This window comes from Fundulus heteroclitus, chromosome 20, assembly GCF_011125445.2.
Source record: "Fundulus heteroclitus isolate FHET01 chromosome 20, MU-UCD_Fhet_4.1, whole genome shotgun sequence".
Lineage (NCBI taxonomy): Eukaryota > Metazoa > Chordata > Actinopteri > Cyprinodontiformes > Fundulidae > Fundulus > Fundulus heteroclitus.
In genome coordinates, this window is record NC_046380.1 from 13,374,357 (window position 1) to 13,397,586 (window position 23,230).

The following is a 23,230-nucleotide window of genomic DNA, read 5'->3' on the forward strand; positions in this document are numbered from 1 at the left end:
CCGATCTTCCTGTGTTCTTACCGAGAACAGACTTGACGAGAACGCGAGTACGGACTCGCGTTCTCGTGAATTGAGAAACGGCCTTAATTTTGACCTCATGATGAGTGGTCACATGACCAATTTCTTTTATGGTAACTCCCCCACTGGCACACATCGCCCCAATCTCCGAGAAGCATAGCGACAAACCCATAGACATTATATACACAAATATTATTCACGTATATAGGTCTGTGGACAAACCCGGAGACCGCAGATTCAGACCTGCAGTTATTGGATTGGCACCCTCCCCCCAGCGTCACCATAATTCCAGGCATAGGAATAAGTATATTTTTATTATTATTGTTATTATTAATGATATTATTTTGTTATTTCTTGTGCGTCCTGACTAGAATGACATCTGCCCAAATAAAGACGTAGAAGAAATAGTTTTAATGCAGTTCAATTAAAAAAATGTTTTGGGAAATCCAAATATGTGTAAAATTTGTAAAAATGTACATGGATTGTATAGGCCTATTTATAATGCTAGCTAACAATCTAGACTTTTAAACTTTTAATATTCATCTTCTGTTTGTTGTGTCTCGTTGAGGCTTGCTCGTGTTGCTGTAAGCTATTTAATACACGATGGAATTTCAATAAAATGGATTTGATTTGGAAAAAGAGAACCCCCGCCCCACTTTTAGCTAGGTCTTTCGCCGGCTGACCGGTAAACGAGCTGACTCCTTCACTCAGCTGGAGCAGACGTCATCGTTGATTAGCAGGGAAGCTAACGTTGATGTAGATCACTTCCGCCAGTGTAAACATGTAGCGGTTTCCGTTGCTCTAATTTATATTCCTTTTATGCGGCTACCTTAAAGGAAAAAAACAACAACAACAACAACTAATGGGTCTTTTAGTGAAGGTGTCGTTTATAGAACCCGACCAGTGCGGCGCTAGCTCGGCTACTAGCTAACAATAGCAAGGGGCCGTGTTTTTACGAAGGTTACCGTTGCTATCCAAACAACGGCTAGCTACTTTCTGGTTGGCAGGTACGGGAACCTTAACGGGGTGGGTTTGTCAAGCGAAAGATGGAAAGAAAGTATCTGCACTGAGGGGGCGTCAAGACGAGGAGAGAAATGAGCACGGCTAGAAGTGTTCGCGCATCGTCGCCGATGAATGGACGGCAAGGTACGTGGAAGACGAGCGTTATCATTAGAAGTTCATTAAAAAGCTTGCCAGGCTGTGACCACTCACTAAAGCGCTTGTAAGCGTACATATAAAGGGGTTTAGACGTAATCTGTCACTACCGCCCACCACGGTTTGCTGTTTATTTCTATCCGTGACGTTAAAAGTAAACACATGCCGGACGCGCTCTTTCCTCTGGTAGACTGGGAAACCAGGCGGAAGCGGAAAACGGCAGACATCAGCCAGGCACTGAGTGCGGATCCAGTGGATGTAGCGACGCTGAGGAGGATGGCGATCAGTGAAGGGGGTCTGCTGACTGATGAGATACGCTGTCAGGTCTGGCCCAGGCTCCTCAACATCCCTCCTCACCTCCTGGACCAAGAACCTGGTACCATTTATTACGTCCACCTTTTGTTTTATTTATACATTTATTTTGCAAACACTCATAAACGGCAAGGTGTTTTTACACACAGCTGCATGCACATCCCTGCACCTTCTTTCCCAGTGTGCACGACAAATGTTTGCACAAACTCTCAGTAGTTGCAAGCTCCTCCTTCCCAGACAGTGTGTGCTAATGGCGATTATTCCTGTCCAGAAAAAGTGGAGCGGGACAACAACAAGGACTACAACCAGGTGTTGCTGGATGTTCAGCGTTCTCTTCGAAGGTTTCCACCCGGTGAGTAGTTGCACTTAGAGAACTGCCATTAATTGTTGCACCACAACACTGCTTGTACACTGCCAAAAAGAACTAAAAGTAAGTAACATTTTCTTGAAATGAGTGTATTGTACCTTGATTTGAGCAGTTAAATAACTCTATTTGCCAATGGAATGAGTATATTTACCCCTAAAACAAGATAATTAGATACCTTGCACCTGAACTAAGATAATAGAGATTAATTGTTCCTATTTTTAGTGCAAAAAATCTTATTCCATTGGCAAATACTGTTATTTACCTACTTAAATCAATGAAAAATACACAAGTTTCAAGAATTTTTTTACTTACTTTTGGTTCCCTTTTTGCAGTGTATGCTGTGTGCTTTTATTAGGAAGATAGTGGAATCTACGGTTAAAGTGTCATTGCAGCAACATTATGCACTCCGCACTACAAACGAAAAAGTGCCAATCGATTTTGCAAGCCAAGTGTTGGTTGTGAAATGTTGTGCTTGTTAGTCGGACTTGCAAAGGGTTTGTCTGACCGAATATCCACCAGGCGGAGTTTCTTGCGTTGTTTTGATCACATTGCACTGTCGTTTGATCTCTGTTGGTATGTATATTTATCGGTAAATAAGTGAAAGTACTGCTATTAAATTGTTCTTTGTGGCTGATTTAGGAGGAAATCGTAATCGACTTCGGCTTATTTCAAACCACAACTAATGTCTTCTCGAGGCACTTTACGAATTAAAGTAAATTCAATCCAGTCACCCAGACCCATTTCAAGTCAAATGCATATATTCTAAATTGGTCATATTGAATAAAATGCCATGCTTTTTAATTGTACAATTTAAAGTAATTAATATAAAAATACTGACCTTATGAAAAGCTCTGTTTTGATCCAGTTGTTTTGTCTATATTAAAGTTACTATAGTTCACATTTAATACAGCCTCTAATCTTTTGCATGTGCAAAATATGCTCTGATCATCTGTTTGTTTTTTTATATATATGTAAAAGTGAAGTATTATACTGAAATATTTATTTTTCTGTAAATCGTCTGCTGATAAAATTTTTTAGTTTTAACAAATTGTGACTGTCCTGTTTCTACAAATCTATTTATTTTATTTTGTTCTTAATTTATCAGCTTCTCTAATGTTTTATGTCTCTGAAGACATGAAAAAAGAGGCAAGCCCAAAAACATCTAACAGCAGCTCTTCATCTTCGATGTGATTGCACAGGTATGCCAGATGAGCAGAGAGAGGGTCTTCAGGAAGAACTAATTGACATAATCCTGAGAGTTCTGCAACGTAATCCCCAGCTGCACTACTACCAGGGATACCATGACATCGTTGTCACCTTCCTGTTGGTCGTGGGGGAGCGCCTGGCAACGGTTCTAGTAGAGAAACTGTCCACACATCATCTCAGGTATGTGCCGAAAGCAAAATTGATCTGCAGTTTGTTCTATTAGGTTTATCTTTTAAGGTTAAATTTGACTGAAGTGGGTTTAAAAAGCATTCTTTTTTTTTTTTTTTTTTTTCCTCTCTCACAGGGACTTCATGGACCCCACCATGGACAACACAAAACACATTCTTAACTATCTGATGCCTATTATTGAACGGGTCAACCCTGAGGTGCATGATTTCATGCAGCAGTAAGGTTCTCTGTTATTTCACATACAGCTATTGACTACCTGTGTTTGCTCTAGATGTTCCTGAAGTAAAATGAAAAACCTTGCAAATGTTCATATTGTATGCAAAAGGGATGTAACAGTATGCAACATGCATAACTTTTATATTACTGGAAATGTGTAGAATACATGTGCTTTGCCTTCAGACAGACAACAGTAGTTTGTTTTCACAGAGAGTAAACTCTGAGCCCTGAATGGAATTTTGCCGTGGCTGAACGTTGATCCGTATCACCATTCACTGTTGTGGAAAATCCATCAGCAATGTCTTTTTCGAAAAGGAAAAACGCTCAAGCCAATGTTGCACAATAATGTGCACAAAAGTTGTAGATGAAAGATTTTAAATGAAGACACTGTGCTCTTTAACGGAACACTGATCCTATTATGATAGCTTAACTTTAGATGGTAAACAGGACGTCATTAAGTCCTTTGCTTGGCGGGCTGGTTCCATAGATGGGCTTTTTAACTGACTCGCCCTGTCTGACCCCCTCATGCAACTAAAACATTCTCAGAATGTTTCACTGTTACGTGAATAATTGGTGAAACAGGTCTTTGGATAAGAAACCGGGTATTAACTCAGGCTTGTTTGTGAGTTAATCTGATTGCAGGTCTTTTATTAATTCTCAGGGCTGAAGTGGGCACAGTCTTCGCTCTCAGCTGGCTGATAACCTGGTTTGGCCATGTGCTCTCAGATTTCCGTCATGTTGTACGGTTGTATGACTTCTTCCTGGCCTGCCATCCACTGATGCCAATTTATTTCGCTGCTGTGGTAAGGCTCCTGTCATCACTACTTACTTGAATATTTTATCAGACCAATAAAAAAATATTTTTGTCCATGTTCTGTATAGTATAGGCACTGAGTTCTTGGTTGGAGGTCCTTGTGCATGAATTACTACATATATGCAGCATGACATGAAGGGAATCAGCCCATGTCACTGCTGAGGTGTTAAGGGAGTCCAGGTTGCTTTATTCAGGGCCTTCAGCTGCTCTGAAGGCCCTGACTAAAGCTGACTTTTTTTTTTTTTTCCTAATTCAATGCAAAGCTTACTTTCATCTCCAAATAGGACTTCAAACCACTCAGCATCAGTCCATACCCTTTTCTCCTAAATCCAGGTAACAAGTTTCTGAAGTGGTCTCTGGTTCAGGAGCGCTTCATAAGGAATGCAACAGGTGTAGCGCATGTCTTTCATACGCCTGTGTGTGGTAGCTCTTCAAGCTCTGACTCCATTCGTAGGCGATGCCTTGTGAATCTCCTCCAAGTGCTTGAATGGATTTTGCTTCAGTTTTTTTTAAAGCTGCAACAATTCTTTCTTTCCCTTGTTCCCCTTTTTCTACCTCAAGTTTTCATTCCACTCAACCTTGCACTCATATGTTCGGTTACAGCGATGACCTTTTGCTTTTTCCCCACATTATGTAAACAGTCAGTGATTATCTGCTGAACAGTCACAAGTTAGCAGTCTCCCCCGTGATTGTTTAGGTTCTAAAATGGTCATAGCATCACATTTCTGTATTAAACTCCTTTTTGTTTATTATATGATACTCTAATTTGCTGGAGAGGCAATTTTGGGAGTTTCATTAGTTGTAAACCTTAATCCGATAAAACTTCTGGAAATAAATACTTAAAATATTGTATATCACTGGTTCAATAATCTGCTCGGGTTTCACCATTTAAATCCATCCATTTTCCGACACGCTTATTGCTGCTGGGGTCGCGAGGGGTGCTGGTGCTTATCTCCAGCTGTCAATGGGCGAGAGGCGGGGTTCACCCTGGATAGTTGCCAGACTATTGCAGGGAAACACAGAGACAGACAGGGCAAACAACCATTCACACACACAAGGACATCTAAGGAGAATTTAGAGAAGCCAATTAACCTAACAGTCATGTTTTTGGACTGTGGGAGAAAGCCGGAGTACCCGGAGAGAACCCACGCATGCACAGGGAGAACATGTAAACTTAGTGCAGAAACACCCAGGTTGGACTTGAACCCAGAACCTTCTTGCTGCAATGCTGCAGTGCTACCCACTGTGCACCCACCTTTTTAAATAATTTCATTAAATAACTTTACTTTTTGATGGTATTCTATCTATTCAGATACAGCTGTAGATTGATCAGATTTCAGTTTTGCTGCAGTCTAACCCCCATCTTGGGTAAAAGGAGAAATAGTTTAATGTTGATCCCTGAGAGGTAAGGTCACTATACTATAAAAGTATAGTATACTATACAAATCTTGATGTTTTGACATGTTTTTTGTTGGGGTTTTTTCAGATTGCCACTAGTTTGGCAAGCCTGATTTTCCTCTGAGATGTTGCTGCTTGTTGTGTCCCTGGCAGGAGAGTCTTACATTCACTGGCACTCTCAGTAAATGCTCGCACTTGTCACGGTGGCCCTTGAGAAATGCGTCTGTTTTTTGTGGTTGTGTTTCAGATTGTGCTGCACAGGGAGGAGGAGGTGTTGGATTGTGAATGTGACATGGCAATGGTCCATCACCTGCTGTCTCAGATTCCACAGGATCTGCCATACGAGACACTGATCAGCCGAGCAGGAGACCTCTTTGTCCAGTTCCCTCCCTCTGAACTGGCCAGAGAGGCAGCTGCACATGAAAGGTACTTAAGTCCTTAGGGTTGGTGCCTATAAGCACATTACCCTTACAGGCTGTTTGTACCGTCTCTCATTTCGCTGCCTCTATATGACCCTGCATCCCCTTTTGTATAAAAATCACAAATTAGATTTTTCTCTGCTTTTCACCGACAAGCATTACTTGCTCATCTTTTATTAACTCTTTAAATTTCCTTTCCCCCCCCCCTCCTTGTCTGTATCCCTTTTCCTTCTAAGCATGGCGACTTCTACTTTTAAGGACTTTGAGCTTGCATCCACTCAACAACGGCCAGACGCAGTTCTTCGCCGCAGACGCAGGCAAAAACCGGCTCCTCCAGAGAGCTCGACAGCGAACCCTGTCATGACAGTGGCACAACCCTCAACTGCACGCCGATTTGTCAGACTGGCAGTGATGGGTCTGACTGTGGCTTTAGGGGCAGCTGCTCTTGCTGTGGTTAATACAGCTCTGGAGTGGGCCCCCAAGCTGGACTTGTTTCCTTGAGCTACTCTTAAAGCCAACCTGCTAACTTTTTGTCTTCTTGACTAAGTAAAGCTGGTGGGTCCTTTCCAAGAACTGTTTGATGATCCTTTTTGGAGTCTTAACACTGTCCGGAGCGCGCTAACTAAGCTGAACATGGTAACTCCCCGCTGTTGTCGTCAAGGATGCATCCAAACCTGCTCTAAGAGGATCTCTTCAGGCCCCGTGTCCTTATGAATCCTCGAAAGGGTAGGTAGGTTTAAAAGCTGCTGGCACTCCTAAATGAAGAAATCCTCCATGTTATAATGAAGAAAATATTTCCAAGGACTGTCATTGATGGTGTAATAATTAAAGTTTATTTATATTTTTTGATAGGATGTCTGATTTAGTGTTATGCTCAGAGATTTATGCTGAAAGCCTGAATCACTACACTTGAAACTGCTGCCAATTTTGAGAGCTGAGAGAATGTATGTGTGCATGTGTGTTTGGGCGCAACCCATTTGCTACATAGATTTGATACGAGACCAACTTGAGGATTCCCTCTATTTAACCAACTGTAAAATTTGAGGTTTGTCAGTGATTTTACTAAATAGTAGAAGGGTTATAATTAGGATTAGGGTTATAATTTATTGTTTAAATTTTATTTGTCCCCCCCCCCCCGAAATGTTTTTCATTTCTAAAATTAGGAGCTTTCTCTGTAAATGGAGCGTTTTAAAGACATGTTGTCAACCCTAACTATGCATTTTTATTGAGGGTTCTGGCTAAAATCCTCTGTCTAATATATAAATAAATGCAAGGAGGTATTACCAAAGCAAATGTGGTATAGTTAACATACTTTAACAATTTTATTGTAATATTAACCCCTAAATCAGAGAAACAGATTTCACAATCCAGAAATAAACAGTCTCTTATTGAACAATTGCAAAGAAACCAAATTATTTAGTTAAGCAGTCTTAGAAACAGTTCCAATGAGAGACGCACCGTAGCAGCTAGTTTGCCTTTAGTCTCTTTTTTTCTGGGGGAGTGTACTACGAAGGAGGAGTAAAGACATTGCCAGGTATCTTGAAATGCTCCACTGTAAATAAGGAGAATCTCTTAAAATGGCAACTTGTTAAAATACTCTGAACAGGCAAACTGGTCTGCCTGTTAAGTGGCTCCCTATTTGTGATTTCCCTGTGTGGAAATCTTTGTTTATATCCGACGGGGAAGTAGCTGCTCGATTCGTGTTGCAGAAACACAGATGACAGAATATTTACGCATTTAGATCCTGACCAGAATGACATTTTAATTCCTAAATTTAAGCCTTGTACAATAATAACTGAATTATATCTATCCAACTTTATACACTGTTAATTTTAACCTTAGCCTTTTGTTGCAGTATTACATTTCTAAACCTTTTGAGCAGCACACTTTGCCATTAAAAAGATCGTACATTCAAAATAGCTAAAGCCTTGTTTAAGAGCGTAGAACCGTTGTTGTTCTGCCTGTGATCTCTGGCAGGACTTTTTGATTACTCCAGGAAAGCCTGGCTGTCTTAATCTTGCTTTGCAGTATGCTTCTCTTGAACTATTGATCTTGAACATGCTTATTTCACCGATATGCGGTGCCTGAACAACACAGAAGGGTATAACAGAGAAACGCCAAATTATAGGCTGACTACTGATTTTTCAAAAATGGCTCGTGTCTAAACAAATGAATCTCACCTGTATGATCTCCGGATGGTGATAACAGTAATTGCTCACAAAGCCTACAGAAGCATTTTGTTCTGATCACTGGTATGTAATTTCACTGTTGAACATACCTTATGGTTTATTTGAACACATTACTCGTTGTAAATTTATTTTTCTGTGAGTGCACAAGCGCATTCATGTTGCCATTGAAGCTGTTCAAGTCCTTTCCATTCATCCTTTTAGACGTGGCGATTCCATCGAGTGGAAATCACGTAAAAACTGAAAATTCAAATGTTGGTAAAGTTGCTTTATGGCTGATCTTTATGTCTTCGTTTACACAATGGTGGTTCCAGAGTGGTAGGTCATTTACATACACTTGATGCTATAGTTCTTGAATTAAGCTTCAGTAAAAATTTGAATTATAACCTGTTTTGAATATAATCAGAACGCAGCATTTCACTCCATATCTGCACTGCATTTAAAAAGATTAATAAATCACAGCTGGAAATGGCTATAAATTCCTAATCATATTGAAGATAACCTGACAAAGCAATCTCTTCGTGAAAACAAAGCTGTTGATCAGAATTGTAAAAGGATCACTTAGTCACATAAGACACCACTTAGTGGTATTTATTTTCATTGCACTAAACGATGTATCTGCCTTTTAATGTTTATTTTGTTATAAAGCTAGTATATTAAGTTGTAAAATAAGATTGATAATAAACTTAAGTGAAAGTGTTTACTGTGTTTGTTTGAATTTGTTCAGTTAAAATTTGTGAAAAACCTTTTTCTTGTACAGCATATCTAAAAAAAAATGATGGGCTTTAGTTGTGATTTGAATGTACCTGTTTAGCATCATTCGAAAACAAAACTAATCTCAGGACACAATGCTAAAAGTGGACAAGTTTTGATCTATTTAATTCGTACAATATTATACATTATGTTCTTCAGGAATATCCAAAAATATTTGAACATGGGATTGTAGCAAGTTTGAAAACCTAGTTGCTTTGTTAGTCATCTTAACATGATATAAGTAGAGGTATCCATTGCACTAAGTTGTTTCATAATTTGTGGAACTTGCCTAAAAATATAAAAGGTTTCTGAAACTTGCTGTGGAAAAGGAGACATTTTCATGAGTAGCATAACAAGATGTCTTCTCAGAGCATGTTATTTTGTGCAGTTTTTTTTTTTTTTTTAGCTCGCACTGTACTGTGCACATATTGTAGTCAGTGAGGGAATCTGAAAAAACAAGTCCAAAATCTGAGGCATGTAAACCCTGGACAGGCCGCCAGTCTGCCTGTTCTATGTAAATTGTAAATATAGTAACAACCTTGTAGATTACTGCGAGTCTCCTCAGAGCTAAACATAATTTTCTTTTGCAGCGTGACACATTAAGTAAACTGCAGCTCAATGAACTTGCCTTCTTTGGGCTCCCCAAAATGTGTACAATTTGGAGGTGTGTGTACCTCTCTAGTCTGAGCAAGCCGGTTTTAACCCTTCGAGGTTTACGAGGTTGTATACAACTTCACAGAGTGTCTCGTACATTTTTAAGTGTATCTTTTGATCCATGAGAGCTATCAACTTACTTTTTTATTCATCCAAAATATGAGATCTTAGCCTTTCTGCTGAAACCATCAACATAGTTATTTGCTCTCCCTAACCCATGTAGCGAGCTGTTGAAAATCAGTGTCCAATGGTAGCATGCGTCTTGGTGATGCAGCATGATTCTCCAATCAGAGCGCAGTGTGCATGCAAAAGATACAAGATATTAGCTTGCTTTGACTGGACACACTAGCATGAATTTGTAAGATGCTATAAATTGGATCAAATCAGCAAAATAGCCCTTTATGAAGGTTTATTGTGTGTAATTGTGCAGATTGTAATATTTACTGGATATATTTGACTTCACGAAAGTATTTGCTGAACCGCAAATTACAAGACACACCCTGGAAAAGCATTTTTTGTGATGTCCCCCGGTGCCTGATAGCTGATTGGAATTTTTTTTTTTTTTTTTGGACTACCATCAGCATTAGGTAGAGAGTTGCATAAAAATGAGCCTTTTTTCTTTTGGAGAATAAACTTATTTTTAGTTTTGCTACAAATGAAAAAGCTAGCACATTGGTGAAGTAGACCATGTCAATTATATTTTAGCTGTTTTTCCTCTTCATCGGTATTTGATGTATTTATAAATAAAACCTTGTAAGGATAAATTCCACCTAAACCTTTTCTTTGCATGTTTGGTTTATCTTTTATTATATTCTTATGAGCACTCTGATTTTATATTGTAAAAATTCAGCTTATCTATGAAAAAAAAGTATGTACACCACTTGACTGAAACCTTTGGATAAAAGAATTCCAGGTGGAAATTTGCCCCAAAAAGGCCTTAGACCTTGAAGGGTTAAATCAATCAGTTTGCGCTGAACATCCAGTCTGATGCGCTGTGGTTGAGCTGTAGCCTTGGCATGAAGTCAGTGTAGCCATACCTCCTCCAAATACTCGGATGACCAATCCAGACAGTTGTGTGAGATCATCCACATTCTGAATGTGTTTCTGATTTTCAATGTTGGCGGTTTAGTCTGATGTAAAAGAGGAACTACAAATCAGGCTAAGCTCAAAAACCTCCGTAAAAGTATGATCAAGGTTTGATTGTACAATAATCACTGCATGTTTTCCAAGTTTTTCCAGTTTATTACAATTAATGTCAATATTTTGCAATGTCCCCATACTGGATGAGGAAATGTTTACAGTATAAACATGGCAAGGCATGTTTAAATGCTGTTGCAAAATGTAATGGGAAGTTCTGAAGCAACACAATTCCGCGGTAAGGCTGTAAGAATTAAAAAACAACCAAGGTTGACAAACATTTTCAAAAATCTCATTTTTTGAAATAATCTCATTGCTTAAGAATTTAAAGTCATTCAAAAAAAAAAATATGACTTGGTAAAATGTCTTATATTAAATGTGTGCTTCCTGAGTAAAGACGAGTAAGAGCCAAAACACCTTTTAAAGCTATAGAACACATTGTGCAATACATTTCATCCTCAACTTCTTTAGAAGTAAACGCTGAAGAAATTCAGATAAAGAAATTATGAAATACATTTCATTATTGATCTTTCAGCTGTTAAACCTTAAACTTCAATATCCCTAAGTGCATCAAGATATGGTGATTTGCAGTGTTAAAAACATGCAATTAATGTAAACAGCACCCGTCTGACCAAATAACACATTTTCAAACAATTTCCCCACAACAGTTCATAGGTGTCATCATTAAAACAGCACAAACATACATGAATTACAACTTCAAAATATTTTCATCTTAGTTGGCTCCAGTAATTGTAAAATTAAATTAGTCTGGTGCTTAGTTGAGAAGTACTGAGTTGGAAAGTGACAAATTACAGAGAAAAACTGTTGAATTATAATGCCATGATCACAAACTGAAGGGAAGTCCTAACATTAAGGCTGTTAAGGTGTTAGAAGGTTGTTGTTTTTTCTGCAATTTTGTTAGAAAGCACACAAACTCACTGGTTGATACTAGGGGCTACATTGAAAGGAGTCGCTGGATGTTAGGTATCACAGCGCATCAGTTCATCAGCAGAAATAATAAACGAAGAATTCTCAGCGAGGTATTTTTCAATGTGCCAACAGTTTGGATATTTGGCTGTGGATGTAGAAATTACATTTTCCGCTACAATGGTTAATGTGCCATCACAGTTTTTATATAGAGGTGTATAAAATATAATGCAGCCAAGATTGTAATGCATTAGATGCTTAAGACAATCCAACCGGTTCATGGTGATAAAGCTGAATCGTGTTGAGCTTATGAGTGTGCTTGTCTCAGTGGCAGTTCTGGCAGTTGGGATGGCAAGACTGATTGTTGACCCGACATCTACAACCACCGGATGTATCTCCAGTTCCCTGTAAAAATGACAAAGAAAATAACAATAATTAGATGAAAAATGCAAACAAAAACACAGCACTTTCCTTAAAGACTTAACTATATGTCTTTGTGTAGTTTTGTATGCCTATGTGCAGGGATATTTACATTTGGTCCCCATCGAGCTTGTTTGGTCACCCAGCAGATTTCCGTCTTGCACATCACACAACAGATCCAATCGCAGCCATCTTTTTTCTGGACGATGATCTCACATCGTGGGCATTTCATGGCTTCTCCTTTCTGCAGCATGCTCTACAGTAACAGAGTTAACAGCTCTTAAATTTTACATGAATTCCCAGATGGTAAGCAAACAAAAAGAGCAACATAAAAAATTTGCATAGTGCCACTTGGCAAAAAAAACAACAAACCTTTTCTTAAATTGTATCACAAGGCCTTTGTCAAATTGTAAGGATTAAGTAAAATTACACAAATCTTTAACAAATTGAATCAGACAGCTAATATTTAACCAACGTAAAAAAGATACTTTATTGACAGTATCCAAGATATCTGAACTGATTAAAAACACTACTGACTAATCTCTTTCAAAGTCATTACACAAGAAAATACTTTAGCCTTAATGTTACAGCATTATTAACTAAAACATTACAATTAAATGCATATATAATTGTGTTATAAAAGTCTTCTTTGTTTGTTTTAAAGCAGCTTACTGAAAGACAAACTCAAGTTTCTTGATAGGGTCTGCTTAAGAGGTCTGTATTAGTTGATGGCAGTTAAAGGCTAATTGTAAAATTTATGATAAAGAAGAATTGTAAAGCAATATTATTGGTGTCTTTAAAGTAGGGCTGGACGATTATTCAATAAAAAATATATATTGATCGATAGACGCATATCGATGATAGAAAAAAAAGGGCCAATAAAAAGTTCAATAGAAAAAACAGTTTTTCTTCCTTTTGCATTCTGGCCTATCATGTAGGTTAATATAACAGACATTACATCCTCCCAATCATAAACACAGACCCAGGAACTCTGTCACCAAGCTCCGCCCTCTTCAGAGAGTTAAGAGAGCACGCGCACTATTTTTAAAACTTGCAGTTTTGGTAAAAAGGGGGTTGAATAAAGGGTTGAGTTTGAATTCAGTGTTTGTGTGTTCTGTACCTAAAAATAGGTTGCTAAGCAGTAGTAGAGGTCGCGACCCCTAGGGGATTCATGAAGGTACTGCAGGGGAGTTGTGAGATTTAGTACCAACCCCACCCTTCAAGCCAAAGGCTTGTAAACCCACTTTTATTTGTGTTTACAAATAAAGAATTTAGGAACAAATAAAGCAGAAGAAAATTCTCTATATGTCTTTATTTGTCTATTCATATTATTAAATGCATATTCAGCCCATGTTTTACATTACACAATATTAGCTAAAGTATTTACTTTCACACTACTCTCTCATCCGAAGTGTGAAAGTCTCCTTTTATCAGACTGTTTTTGTCTGAATATATTAGTTGGCAAATGTACAGTGTTGTTGGTTACCTTTAGTCCACATATAAAGGACAGAGCAACAGTCCTTGCAACCGGCATGAGGAATATTATGTTTTTGTCCAAACCCTGTCTGATGATGGCTGATTGTTGCTGTATTATTTCTTTCTTCCTTAATGTCATAGCAGTGGTGCCAAAATGTCAATTTTATTATCTTTCAGTACAAATAGTTTCAGCTCTGCTCACAAATTGTTTATGGGTTTGAAATCCAAACTTAACATAAAATGGACTTTTATGACTTTTTAACCAATTTCAGGGGCTGTTTAGGTTGAGTGTTCTGTTGCTTGTGCCCAAACTTTAACCTGCATTTGGTACCTGATGTCTAGAGTTGTTGTTTCAATATTGCTACTTAAAGTAATTTACCTCATTACGTCATCTATTTCATGTGCACAAAATGACCCCCCGATATTGTTATGGAAGGGGGTCTTTGCACAGCACTCCCATTAGTCAAAGAACCCCGCTCTACAGCAATACACATTGTCAGTCATTACAAACACTTATGGCTGTTGTTGCTACTGAGGGTAGTAAAAGCAGTAAATACATAGGGCCATGCATGTTTGCATAGCATTTCTTACATTCATAGATGGAAATAATTTATAGAAAACTGTGTATTGAATTTGCTCTGTGTAATATTAAAAAGTGTAAAAGCCTTTTAAAAAGAAAAAAACTACAACTCCTTAGCTTTAAGGCAGACTTACCTCCAACATCTGCTTGGTCTGCTGAGCAGCTTTGTCGTTCTCTGCTCGGATACGCAGGTCATCCTGGTAGTCCTTACAATTCATGTCTTTGTGGATGGCCTAAAATAAAGTTATCAATTAAATCTTACGCTTTCTAATAATGTAGCATAGGGGAAAAAAATACTTGTGTAGTGAGTCAAAATAGCAAATCTACTCGGCAGAGGATGCAGTTGGTCTCATTGCAGAGGTTGCAGAGGAACTCGTTGACTTCATCCTCGTAGATGCACCACCCTCGACAGTTGGGAGTCTGGCAGTGGAAGCTGTGCTCGGAGCGGCTCTCTGCAATGTTCAAACGCAGCTCCAAAAACCGCTGGTGCTCCTCTTCCGAGAGCAGCTGCCCACAGAATCCCAGCAGAATGAAGGATTACATATTTTCCCTGGGATTATGAAAGATAGATCTGATCTACCTTCACCTGCAGTTGGCTTCGGCTCACCTCTTTTATCTCTCGGTCCAATAGCTTGCTCTCACAATCCGTGTCCGGACAAGACACCTCCGCATCCTGGCTGTTTATGACTGTCCCTGTGAGACACTCCCTGAAGGAAGATGTGCGGATAAAAAAAATGCCAATAAATTCACTCTCTGCACATTTTGAGAAGCAGGACTTCAATTACTGTGAGTGAAATAAAACATACATTTTGGAAATTCCACATGATCCCATTTAAAGATAAACTCAGGTTAAAATGATTCACAAATAAAATATACACCACCAGTCAAATTACTATTTTTATTCACTCTCATACCTGCAGAAGGTGTGCAGACACTCCCTGAGCACAGCGCCCTCTCCTGGCTGTAGAGGAGAGTAGCAGATGGGGCAATCTGCGTCTTCGGCATTAGAGATGAGGTTATGCTCATCTGTGGCCAACAAGTGCAGGTAGTTCGCCTCACGTTCTAGCTGCTGAGCCTACATCAGGAGGTTACAGAGGAGAACACGGACACAAAACGTGGATTGAGATCACAAATCACATTTATAGTCATCAGTTATCACAGATTTTTCTCACTTGGTTATTAATGTTATCTAAAGTGAATTGATCCATGGCTGCTTTTATTTGAACTGCATAGTAATTTTTTTATTCTAGATAATTTTTGTCAGTTTTTTTTAGTTAATGAGCATCAGCTACCTCTTCATATTGCAGTAAGGCCTGCTCTTCTTGTTGAATGCGCAAGATTTCCTCCTGGTCTGGCTGGTAGATGTCTGGCACCTCGTAGTTCTGTGGCCTTTCCCCTCCACACATCTCACAGCCGGGGCGCGTTGGCTTGTTAACGTAGGTGCACTGCGAACAGGCCCAGCCCACCTGGACACAAATACATACAAAGTAACTCTGCAGTTCTTCCAGTTTCACTGCTATAGGTTAACAGCAAAGTTAGGCCGTATAGCTTCTAGTAGATATATAAATGTATGGTAGATATCTGCTTGTGGCCTTCGCTAGTTTTAGAAGTGAGAATTGCACAACTCCAATATAATTGTATGGGTAACAGTAAATAGTAACAACGTAATACAGTTTAGCATGTCTAAAATTATTCCATAGTAATATCCTTTAGAAGATTATCATCAGATTGTGTGTATGTAGGGTCATTGTGTTGTTTTAAATCACTATCAGCCGTCTGAGCAACACTGTTACCCTCCAGAAAAACAGAAACAGCCCTCCAGAAACAACACAGGATCAAGGCTAAAGTCTGCCATTTTCTGCACATGCGCCGCAATTCGCCATTTTAACCTCTTCAACTTTGTTTATTCCATTATGTAAGCTTGATCAAAATGGGCAGCTGCCAAAAGCCTCAAGGAAAAATGGGTTATGGTTAGACAAAAGCAGTTAGTCACAACAATTACAATTGCATTTTTCCACATGGATGGAATAACTGAGCAAGACTGCATCCAAATTGTTCCACCTTACCCTAAAATCAATAACTATAGGGCTGAAACATAGACACAGCTATGTCTTGCAACAGAATAGAGTTCACATATTAAAAAAGAAAAATGATTAGACGGGATTGTACTGGATATTAACAATTATCAATTAAGTGAGCACACCACTCATGAAAACAAATGTCTTTAAGTTATTTTAATCCAAAGGCATGGGCGTTTGAATGTCTCTGTCCCCCAACGCAGTCAGTAAAAGTACACATTAAACTTTTATACATTCTGTGTTGACAAAGAAAGTGGGAGTAATCTTCAGAGGAGTGCAGCCACTGGTACGATACAGTTCCTACCTAACTCGACTCCTCTCCGTGTCCTTGGATGTGGAAACACAATAGTAAATCTGTAGTCATGAGAGCTTCTTTCACACAGGAAAGTTATGCAGGTGCACCCAGAGAAGATATGATCAGAGTTATATACATGCATAACATTTTTCACAACAGGATAAAGGCGGCTGACATTGTTTCTGAAATGGCATTCCCCGAAACCTGGACTCAAACATTTCTGACAATTCCTGAACTATGCTTAAAGGTGGGGTATGTGCAAGGACAGCAACTCAAGTAACTATGTGCTCTGGAAAGGGAAGTGGTAAAATATCCAGCCAACATTATTCCAAACTATTTTTGATGGCTACAAAAAAATGTATGGTCAAGGTGCAACCTCCTGAGGGATGTCAAATTAAATAACAATGGGAGTGTATATGTATCCTTTTGTGCCTGTATGTATTCAAAATGTTTACATTTGATAAAGTGTAGTTTCAGTTGATTAAACAACCAAAACTTGACATTCATGCCCTTTTCAGTGTATGTAAATGATTCAAGCTGTAAATGTCAGGCATTGTGTACGTTCTGACCTGAGGTTTAGGAGCCACAGGAGGTTTAGGAGGAGTGATGTTTTTAGGAGGAACAGGCGGGGGAGCCATTTTGTCACCACCGCCCAGGCCTCTGGGGTTAAGCTGAATTGAGTGCATTGAATCCACAATCCCTAAAAGCAGATATTCAGTGTAAGTCAAAACATAAGAAAATGAAAACCATCTCATTGTGCGCCAATTTTGGTTATCAAGATTTGGTATGATGCTCTCAAATTTCCTAGAAGTATCCACAGAAACTGCGTAAGTAGATTGACATTCCAATTAATAGCTGAGATATACAGAAGATCATTGAGGGTTCAAGTTTTGCCTACTGTGTTATGCCAACCCTACTGCTGTCAATACTATCGACAAAAAATAAAATTAAAATAAAAAAATAAAATAAAAACAGCACAAAAGACAGGGTAGCAGTTCCTGCCACTTATGTGTGTATGTGTGTTACTGACGAGCAAAACGCTGTTGTTCCTCGTGCTGATTCTGTTGATGCCGAGTAAGGCTGGCGGCATGGGCAGAGAGGATAAACAGGAAAGCCTGATCTCCGCTCCTGCGCACACCGTGGCTGTACAGCGTGTCCTGGTCGTGGGCTAGACGTTTACCGATCACCCAGCGCTGGAGCTCTGGGTGGAACCCATAGTCTTGGCTTATCTGGGAACATCAAAGGAACTGCATGACATGTGAAAATGTTCAAAGCAAGGGAAAAGCGATGCTCCTAAATAATTTGGTCTCATTAACATACCTTATCTTTAAGCTCTGCAATTGTCATGCCACAGGAAACAACAAGAGTCACTGGGATATAGTCGACTGACTGGGCATCCTCCACACCAACCATCAATCTACAAAGAAGAACGCAGTATACTCTGTCAGATGAATGGAAGTTTTTATGCATCTAGAGTTGTTCAAACATTTCTTTCTTTTTAAAAAAAAATCTAAACAGAAAGAAAACACAAAATAAGACATGATGATGATGATAAACTCCAAATTGAATTATTAGCAATAAAGTTGCGCCTGCAGTCACCTAATAGAGTCCTGAGGGTAGACATGGCTCTTGATGCTGACAGACACTGCAACAGAGAGATGGGAGAGCTTCTTGCACAGCTCAGCTGCCTCCTCTGCCTCTCCACTGCTGATGGCTTCACCCAGGGAGAGGGCCAGCTCCTCCGCTGCGCGAGCAGGAAGTAGAACACGTCACGTGACTTACCAAAACTATCCCATGTTTATCAGTTTCTAAAAAAAAAGACACTCGTTTTCTCCACTTGGTCGTTCATTCCGCACAGATTCTACTTTTACTGCCCTTCCTGAACAAATTCTAAAAATAAAATGTTTAACATCTCACGGCGTACTGACTCTCTAGCCTGTCGGGAACAACTTTGTTTACGACTCTCATCCGCCATACCTTCACAAACTGCAGTGAAAAGAAATCAATGATAATAATAAACACTGAGGGTAACTTCTAACAATGTAAGACTTAAGAGTTAGCCTGTATGAAGTTACGTCGCGGTCATGAAAAGGCAAACATTAGCCTACCTTCTTTCAGGTTTCCTCTTGGTAAAACTTCAGAAGCCATTATTGCACCTTAGACGTCAGGTAATGCACAAATGACGCACACTTCACGAATGTGACCAAGCAGAAACTTCAAGTCGGCCTACTGTCCTATCTTATGTTTGAGTTACTGCAGGTCGTTGTGCATCCAAAGACTCTTCCGCTGCTCCACTTAAACATACAACATTGTTGTCTCAAGTCATGGAAGAAGAAAATATAGGGCTTACAAGGAGCCCCCTTTGCCAGCTTTCGTCTTTACGACGACCTCTCACTTCTGAGCGTCTGTCACCAGAAAGGAAAGTGAAACTGGATCAAATTCAGGAAGGTCACGTTTAAAGGAATTCGCTCCCCACCCAGTGGCACCCACTTTAACGCTTTGCACACTTTGGATATTTTGTAGTTTTATTATATAACGGAAGAAACGCATAAATAATGAAACAGACACGGCATGGAATATTGTTTACGATAATGCCATGTTTAAAGAAAGTTGAGGCAATGATTTATATGATCCGGCAGGTGGCAGCATCTTTCTAAAGTTGATACTATCTGTGATATCGACTGCTTAACTTTTTGTTCGAAGTCAACAAAAAGTCAGGCATTGAAAAAAAGGGAGACACAGTTGCGATCGGTCAAAAATGGGCAATTATAGGGGTTAAAAAGTTAAAAACTATACACAGTTTTGTACTTTTTTTTCTATTGACAGGTAATGTTGCAACTGTTTTTAGAATAGTTTACATGATGAAATAAAGTATATAAAACGATTGGATGGCAAGCATTTTTGTAGTCTGGAGTCATTATAGATTCTGGTCAGGACTTTGACCTATTCTGACACACCAAAACCCTTTGATTATCTATCAGCTGTATGCTAAGAGTGATCTTGCTGCTAGGAGGTGAACCTCCACCCCAGTCAATACTTTTTTCAGATTCTCCTTTTCATCAGGTCTGACCAGCTCGTGTTACGCAAAGGCCGAACTCTTCAGCTCAGTTCTCATCTGGTCAAAGTACAACAATTTCCCTTATGTGCAAACATTAAGCAACATTCCAGATGGCTTTCTTTTAAACTGCATTTTTTTCTTACCACTCTTCCATAAAGTTCAGATTTATGGACCATATGACTAATAGTTGTCCTGCCTCTAGTTTCCCAAGAAGAAGAAAACATTGCGGCAAAAACTATTTCCAAAATGGTACGGTTTGCAATTGTGCTTTAAAGATGGTTTTAAAATCTAAGCCTGTTTTTAAACTTCTCAACAACTTTATCGCTGATCTGTCTTTGGTGTTGCTTTGTCCTTTTGATGATGCTTGTTCAACGTTTTCCTCTAATAATTTCAAGAAGAGCTGTATAGTTAGATGTGAAGGCAATTTAGTTGCACTTGATTTTATTTTGAGGCGCCAGAGTAAATTGGATTTGTTAATTCAACGTTTTAGATTTATTTATTTTTATCTGTAAAATAAATATTGAAAAACCAGAAGTTGCCTTCCATTTTAAAAATGCGCACTAATGGCTACTTCGCCTTGGGTCTGTTACATAAAATCCTAACACAAAACAAAGAGGTTCGTCGTTGTAATGAGATTCAGTTTGAAAAATTCTATATAATCCGTGTTTTGCTGCATCAACCCAATTTTGTTTAAAAAAAAAATAAATAAAAGCAAAACCAAGGAGATCGTTTTTCTAGCCATTTGACACATGGAATCCAGATGCACGGGCGCTCTGACACGGACCAATCACCGCGGCTCCAGCAGGAGGGGCTGGCGGCTCAGCTCAGCGGCGCCACACAAAGTTGCAGAGCATCCTTTAGTCCCCGCCTGCCTCTCTGTCTGACACCTCTCCTACCTGCCCGCTCTTCATCCGCTGCATCTCCTCCACTTCTCTCCAGTCTTCCGAGACTTCTACAGCTTAGCAGCATTCAACCCCGATAAAGAGGAGCGGCTCGACGCGTTTGAAAAAGATGTTGGCTTGCGCCGAGATGATCACTATGTGCCTGCAGTCGGCCAAACAGAAGCATCTTCTGGCTCAGCAGCAGCAGCAGAAGCAGCAGCAGCCGCCGCTGCACAGCTCCGGACAGGGGCTTACTATCTTTCATGATGTAAGTAGAGATGCTCTTTTGCTCGACCAAAGTAAGACGTGCAATGTTTGCACAATTAATTTAGGTTTCAGTTTTTATTGTTTATTTTAGTTCAAGATATCTTGAGGTTCAGTCTAACAGTTCATATTAGATGTAACAAAAATCAAATAAATAAACCCTAAAAAAAAAAAGAGTAGCTACTAGAATTTATTCAGTGTGGGATACGTCTATTTATTTATACATGAAAAATGATAATGGAAGTAGAAACAGGAGAGGGTGTGTGTGTGTGTGTGTGTGTGTGTGTGTGTGTGTGTGTGTGTGTGTGTGTGTGTGTGTGTGTGTTGTGCATAAATACGAAAGTAGGAAGAGCTGCAGCTGCTGCCTCTGCATGATAAATTAAGCTCTCAGTTGGACAGTTTTTAGGGGCTGCTGGGGGTCCCCCACCCCCCTTGTCACAAAGTCAAGCTTGTGGATTTTGCACACCTTCAGCTGAATGACAACTAAATTTAGTTGATTAAACTATATGTTCTATAAGATACTTGTGGAAAGAAGTATTCTAAGGGAATGCAATGGTTCCCTGAAGGACGGAGGCATACATCTGACCTGTTTCTGCTCTTCCCAGGAGCCCTCGGCTAAGCCTATGCACAGACATGCTCATAGGCAGGCCTGCTTCAAATGCTGCTTAAATAAATATCACCTGCTGCCAGATTAAACTGCCATGCTGCCATAGAAACCGTCATTCTTGTTAAAGGTTTTCAGGCCACTGATGTTTCCAGATTTGAACTCTCACCATCACTGGCAGCTTTAAGGCGAGACCATCACTCTGACATAACTTGTAACAGCTACATTTCTTAACAGGCATTGAATAACATCAACTTTTTTTTTTTTCAGTCTATCACAATGGATTTTATCATTGAGCACAGACACCTGATAGGTCAAGTTTGCTGAATGTTTCCCTGATCAAAACATTGCACTTGACAACAACCTGTAAAGGACATAATATAAAATTACATTGACAATTCTTGATTTTCCACTGCAATATTAGATTTATTGGCAACATGTACAAATTAATAGCTATTTGTATAAACAAAAGGGATACAAGGACAATTTAAATTGCCCAGCTTTACATTGATTACAAGTGGTTTCTCAAAATTCAACACAAATACCACTTTTAATGACTACTGCAGTCTCAGAAGCATTGAACCCTTTCATGACAACTATGTTCAGTAGTTAGTGGAACACCCTTCTGCTGTAAGGACTTACTGTGAATGTGAAGCATGGCCAGGGAACGGCTTCTGGCAGCATTCATTTGATATTTACCTCATATTTTCATGCTGCTGCCACCATTTTGGAATCCCACCAGAGACGGTAGTCAAGTCCAACTCATGCAACCACCATTGCTTGTCTATTTTCTACCAGGACTTCTTCTGTCACCAAGCCTTTGGTGAGCTTGAGGCAAGTTGATTGTTGTTTTGTTGGAAGCTCCAATGATGCCCAAACTTCAGCTTTTTCTTGACATTTGCTCCCAGGTTTTCCTGACACTTCATTCAATCCATCTTGGCCTCCATACACTAACTGTTTCCAGTGCCAGAAGAAGCAAAGCAGTAGCAGAGAATTGCTGGACCACCACCATGTTACACTTACAAGTTATGCTTAGTTCCAGTTTTGATTCATTGCGTTATGGTTCAGAAATGTATAATCACAAATAACAATTTTATAACCGTGAGCAAATGAGAACTGGCTTTTCTTGTGCTTTTAGGTCAGTATTGGTGTACATCTTGCAGTTAAGGCATGGAGCCCTTCAGTGTTTAGTATTTACCTCACTGTGGAAATTACTCAAGTCTGTTGCAGTCAGTCAAATGGTTTTGACCACTTGCTTCCTTAGGAATCTGGGAGCAGGCTATGATAGTTTCCTCTTCCTCCACATCCAGATGACGTAGCAACTAGGCCTGGGCCATTATCCTGTTGTTTTATCGTTATTTTGAAACATTTCTTATCATGATAAGAACTTGGGTTTATCTTGAAAACGGTAAATTCCAATTAGTAATATCCGAAACCACCCCAAAACTGCCAGTATTGTCAGGATTGTTATTTTAGCTATTTTCTCCAGCATTAGTTTCTTGAGAGCATCAATAAATGTCAGTAAATTTCAAAATATAATTAAATACCATTACTGTGTACATTATGTAACTTGTGTCCTGATGAAACATATTTAGAGTTTTGTTCTAATATAAGTTACATTATTTAATATTTGCAAGGACATTATTTGTATTTATGGGGCTATAATTGACATGAAGTCACAGCCACAGAGTTACCTAAAAATACTACAAGAAGCTGGTAATAGTATTTTATCGTCACTTTGATCGTTGTCACAATAGTACCACAACATATCAAGATAAAATATAAAGTCCATATCACCTACCCCTAGTAGAAACTGTTCCTTT

The 23,230-nt window shown here is 39.2% G+C and overlaps 3 protein-coding genes across 3 annotated transcripts in view; 2 read left to right on the forward strand and 1 right to left on the reverse strand.

The window, feature by feature from the left end:
* The first annotated feature begins 701 nt into the window (after positions 1-701).
* On the forward strand, positions 702-8,980 carry tbc1d20 (TBC1 domain family, member 20). The gene is made up of 8 exons (XM_012876631.3): positions 702-1,164; positions 1,364-1,549; positions 1,757-1,837; positions 3,052-3,238; positions 3,363-3,464; positions 4,125-4,266; positions 5,923-6,101; positions 6,331-8,980. Exons 1-8 carry the CDS (start codon positions 1,113-1,115, stop codon positions 6,593-6,595), a joined length of 1,194 nt encoding a protein of 397 aa, XP_012732085.1. The 5' UTR covers positions 702-1,112; the 3' UTR covers positions 6,596-8,980.
* A 1,928-nt stretch (positions 8,981-10,908) lies between these two features.
* On the reverse strand, positions 10,909-19,120 carry rbck1 (RanBP-type and C3HC4-type zinc finger containing 1). The gene is made up of 12 exons (XM_012876633.3): positions 18,709-19,120; positions 18,200-18,344; positions 17,921-18,017; positions 17,631-17,829; positions 17,170-17,300; positions 15,520-15,693; positions 15,142-15,302; positions 14,835-14,934; positions 14,555-14,734; positions 14,362-14,460; positions 12,284-12,427; positions 10,909-12,156 (listed from the first exon to the last, which is right to left on the reverse strand). The coding sequence occupies exons 1-12, from the start codon at positions 18,746-18,748 to the stop codon at positions 12,076-12,078; spliced, it is 1,551 nt and encodes a 516-aa protein (XP_012732087.2). The 5' UTR covers positions 18,749-19,120; the 3' UTR covers positions 10,909-12,075.
* Positions 19,121-20,490: 1,370 nt separating this feature from the next.
* Positions 20,491-23,230, forward strand: part of necab3 (N-terminal EF-hand calcium binding protein 3) — a 57,095-nt gene continuing 54,355 nt past the window's right edge. Inside the window, exon 1 of the mRNA XM_036152084.1 lies at positions 20,491-20,807. Within this exon, the coding sequence (XP_036007977.1) occupies positions 20,670-20,807 (138 nt within the window). The 5' untranslated portion in view covers positions 20,491-20,669. The remainder of the gene's footprint in view (positions 20,808-23,230) is intronic.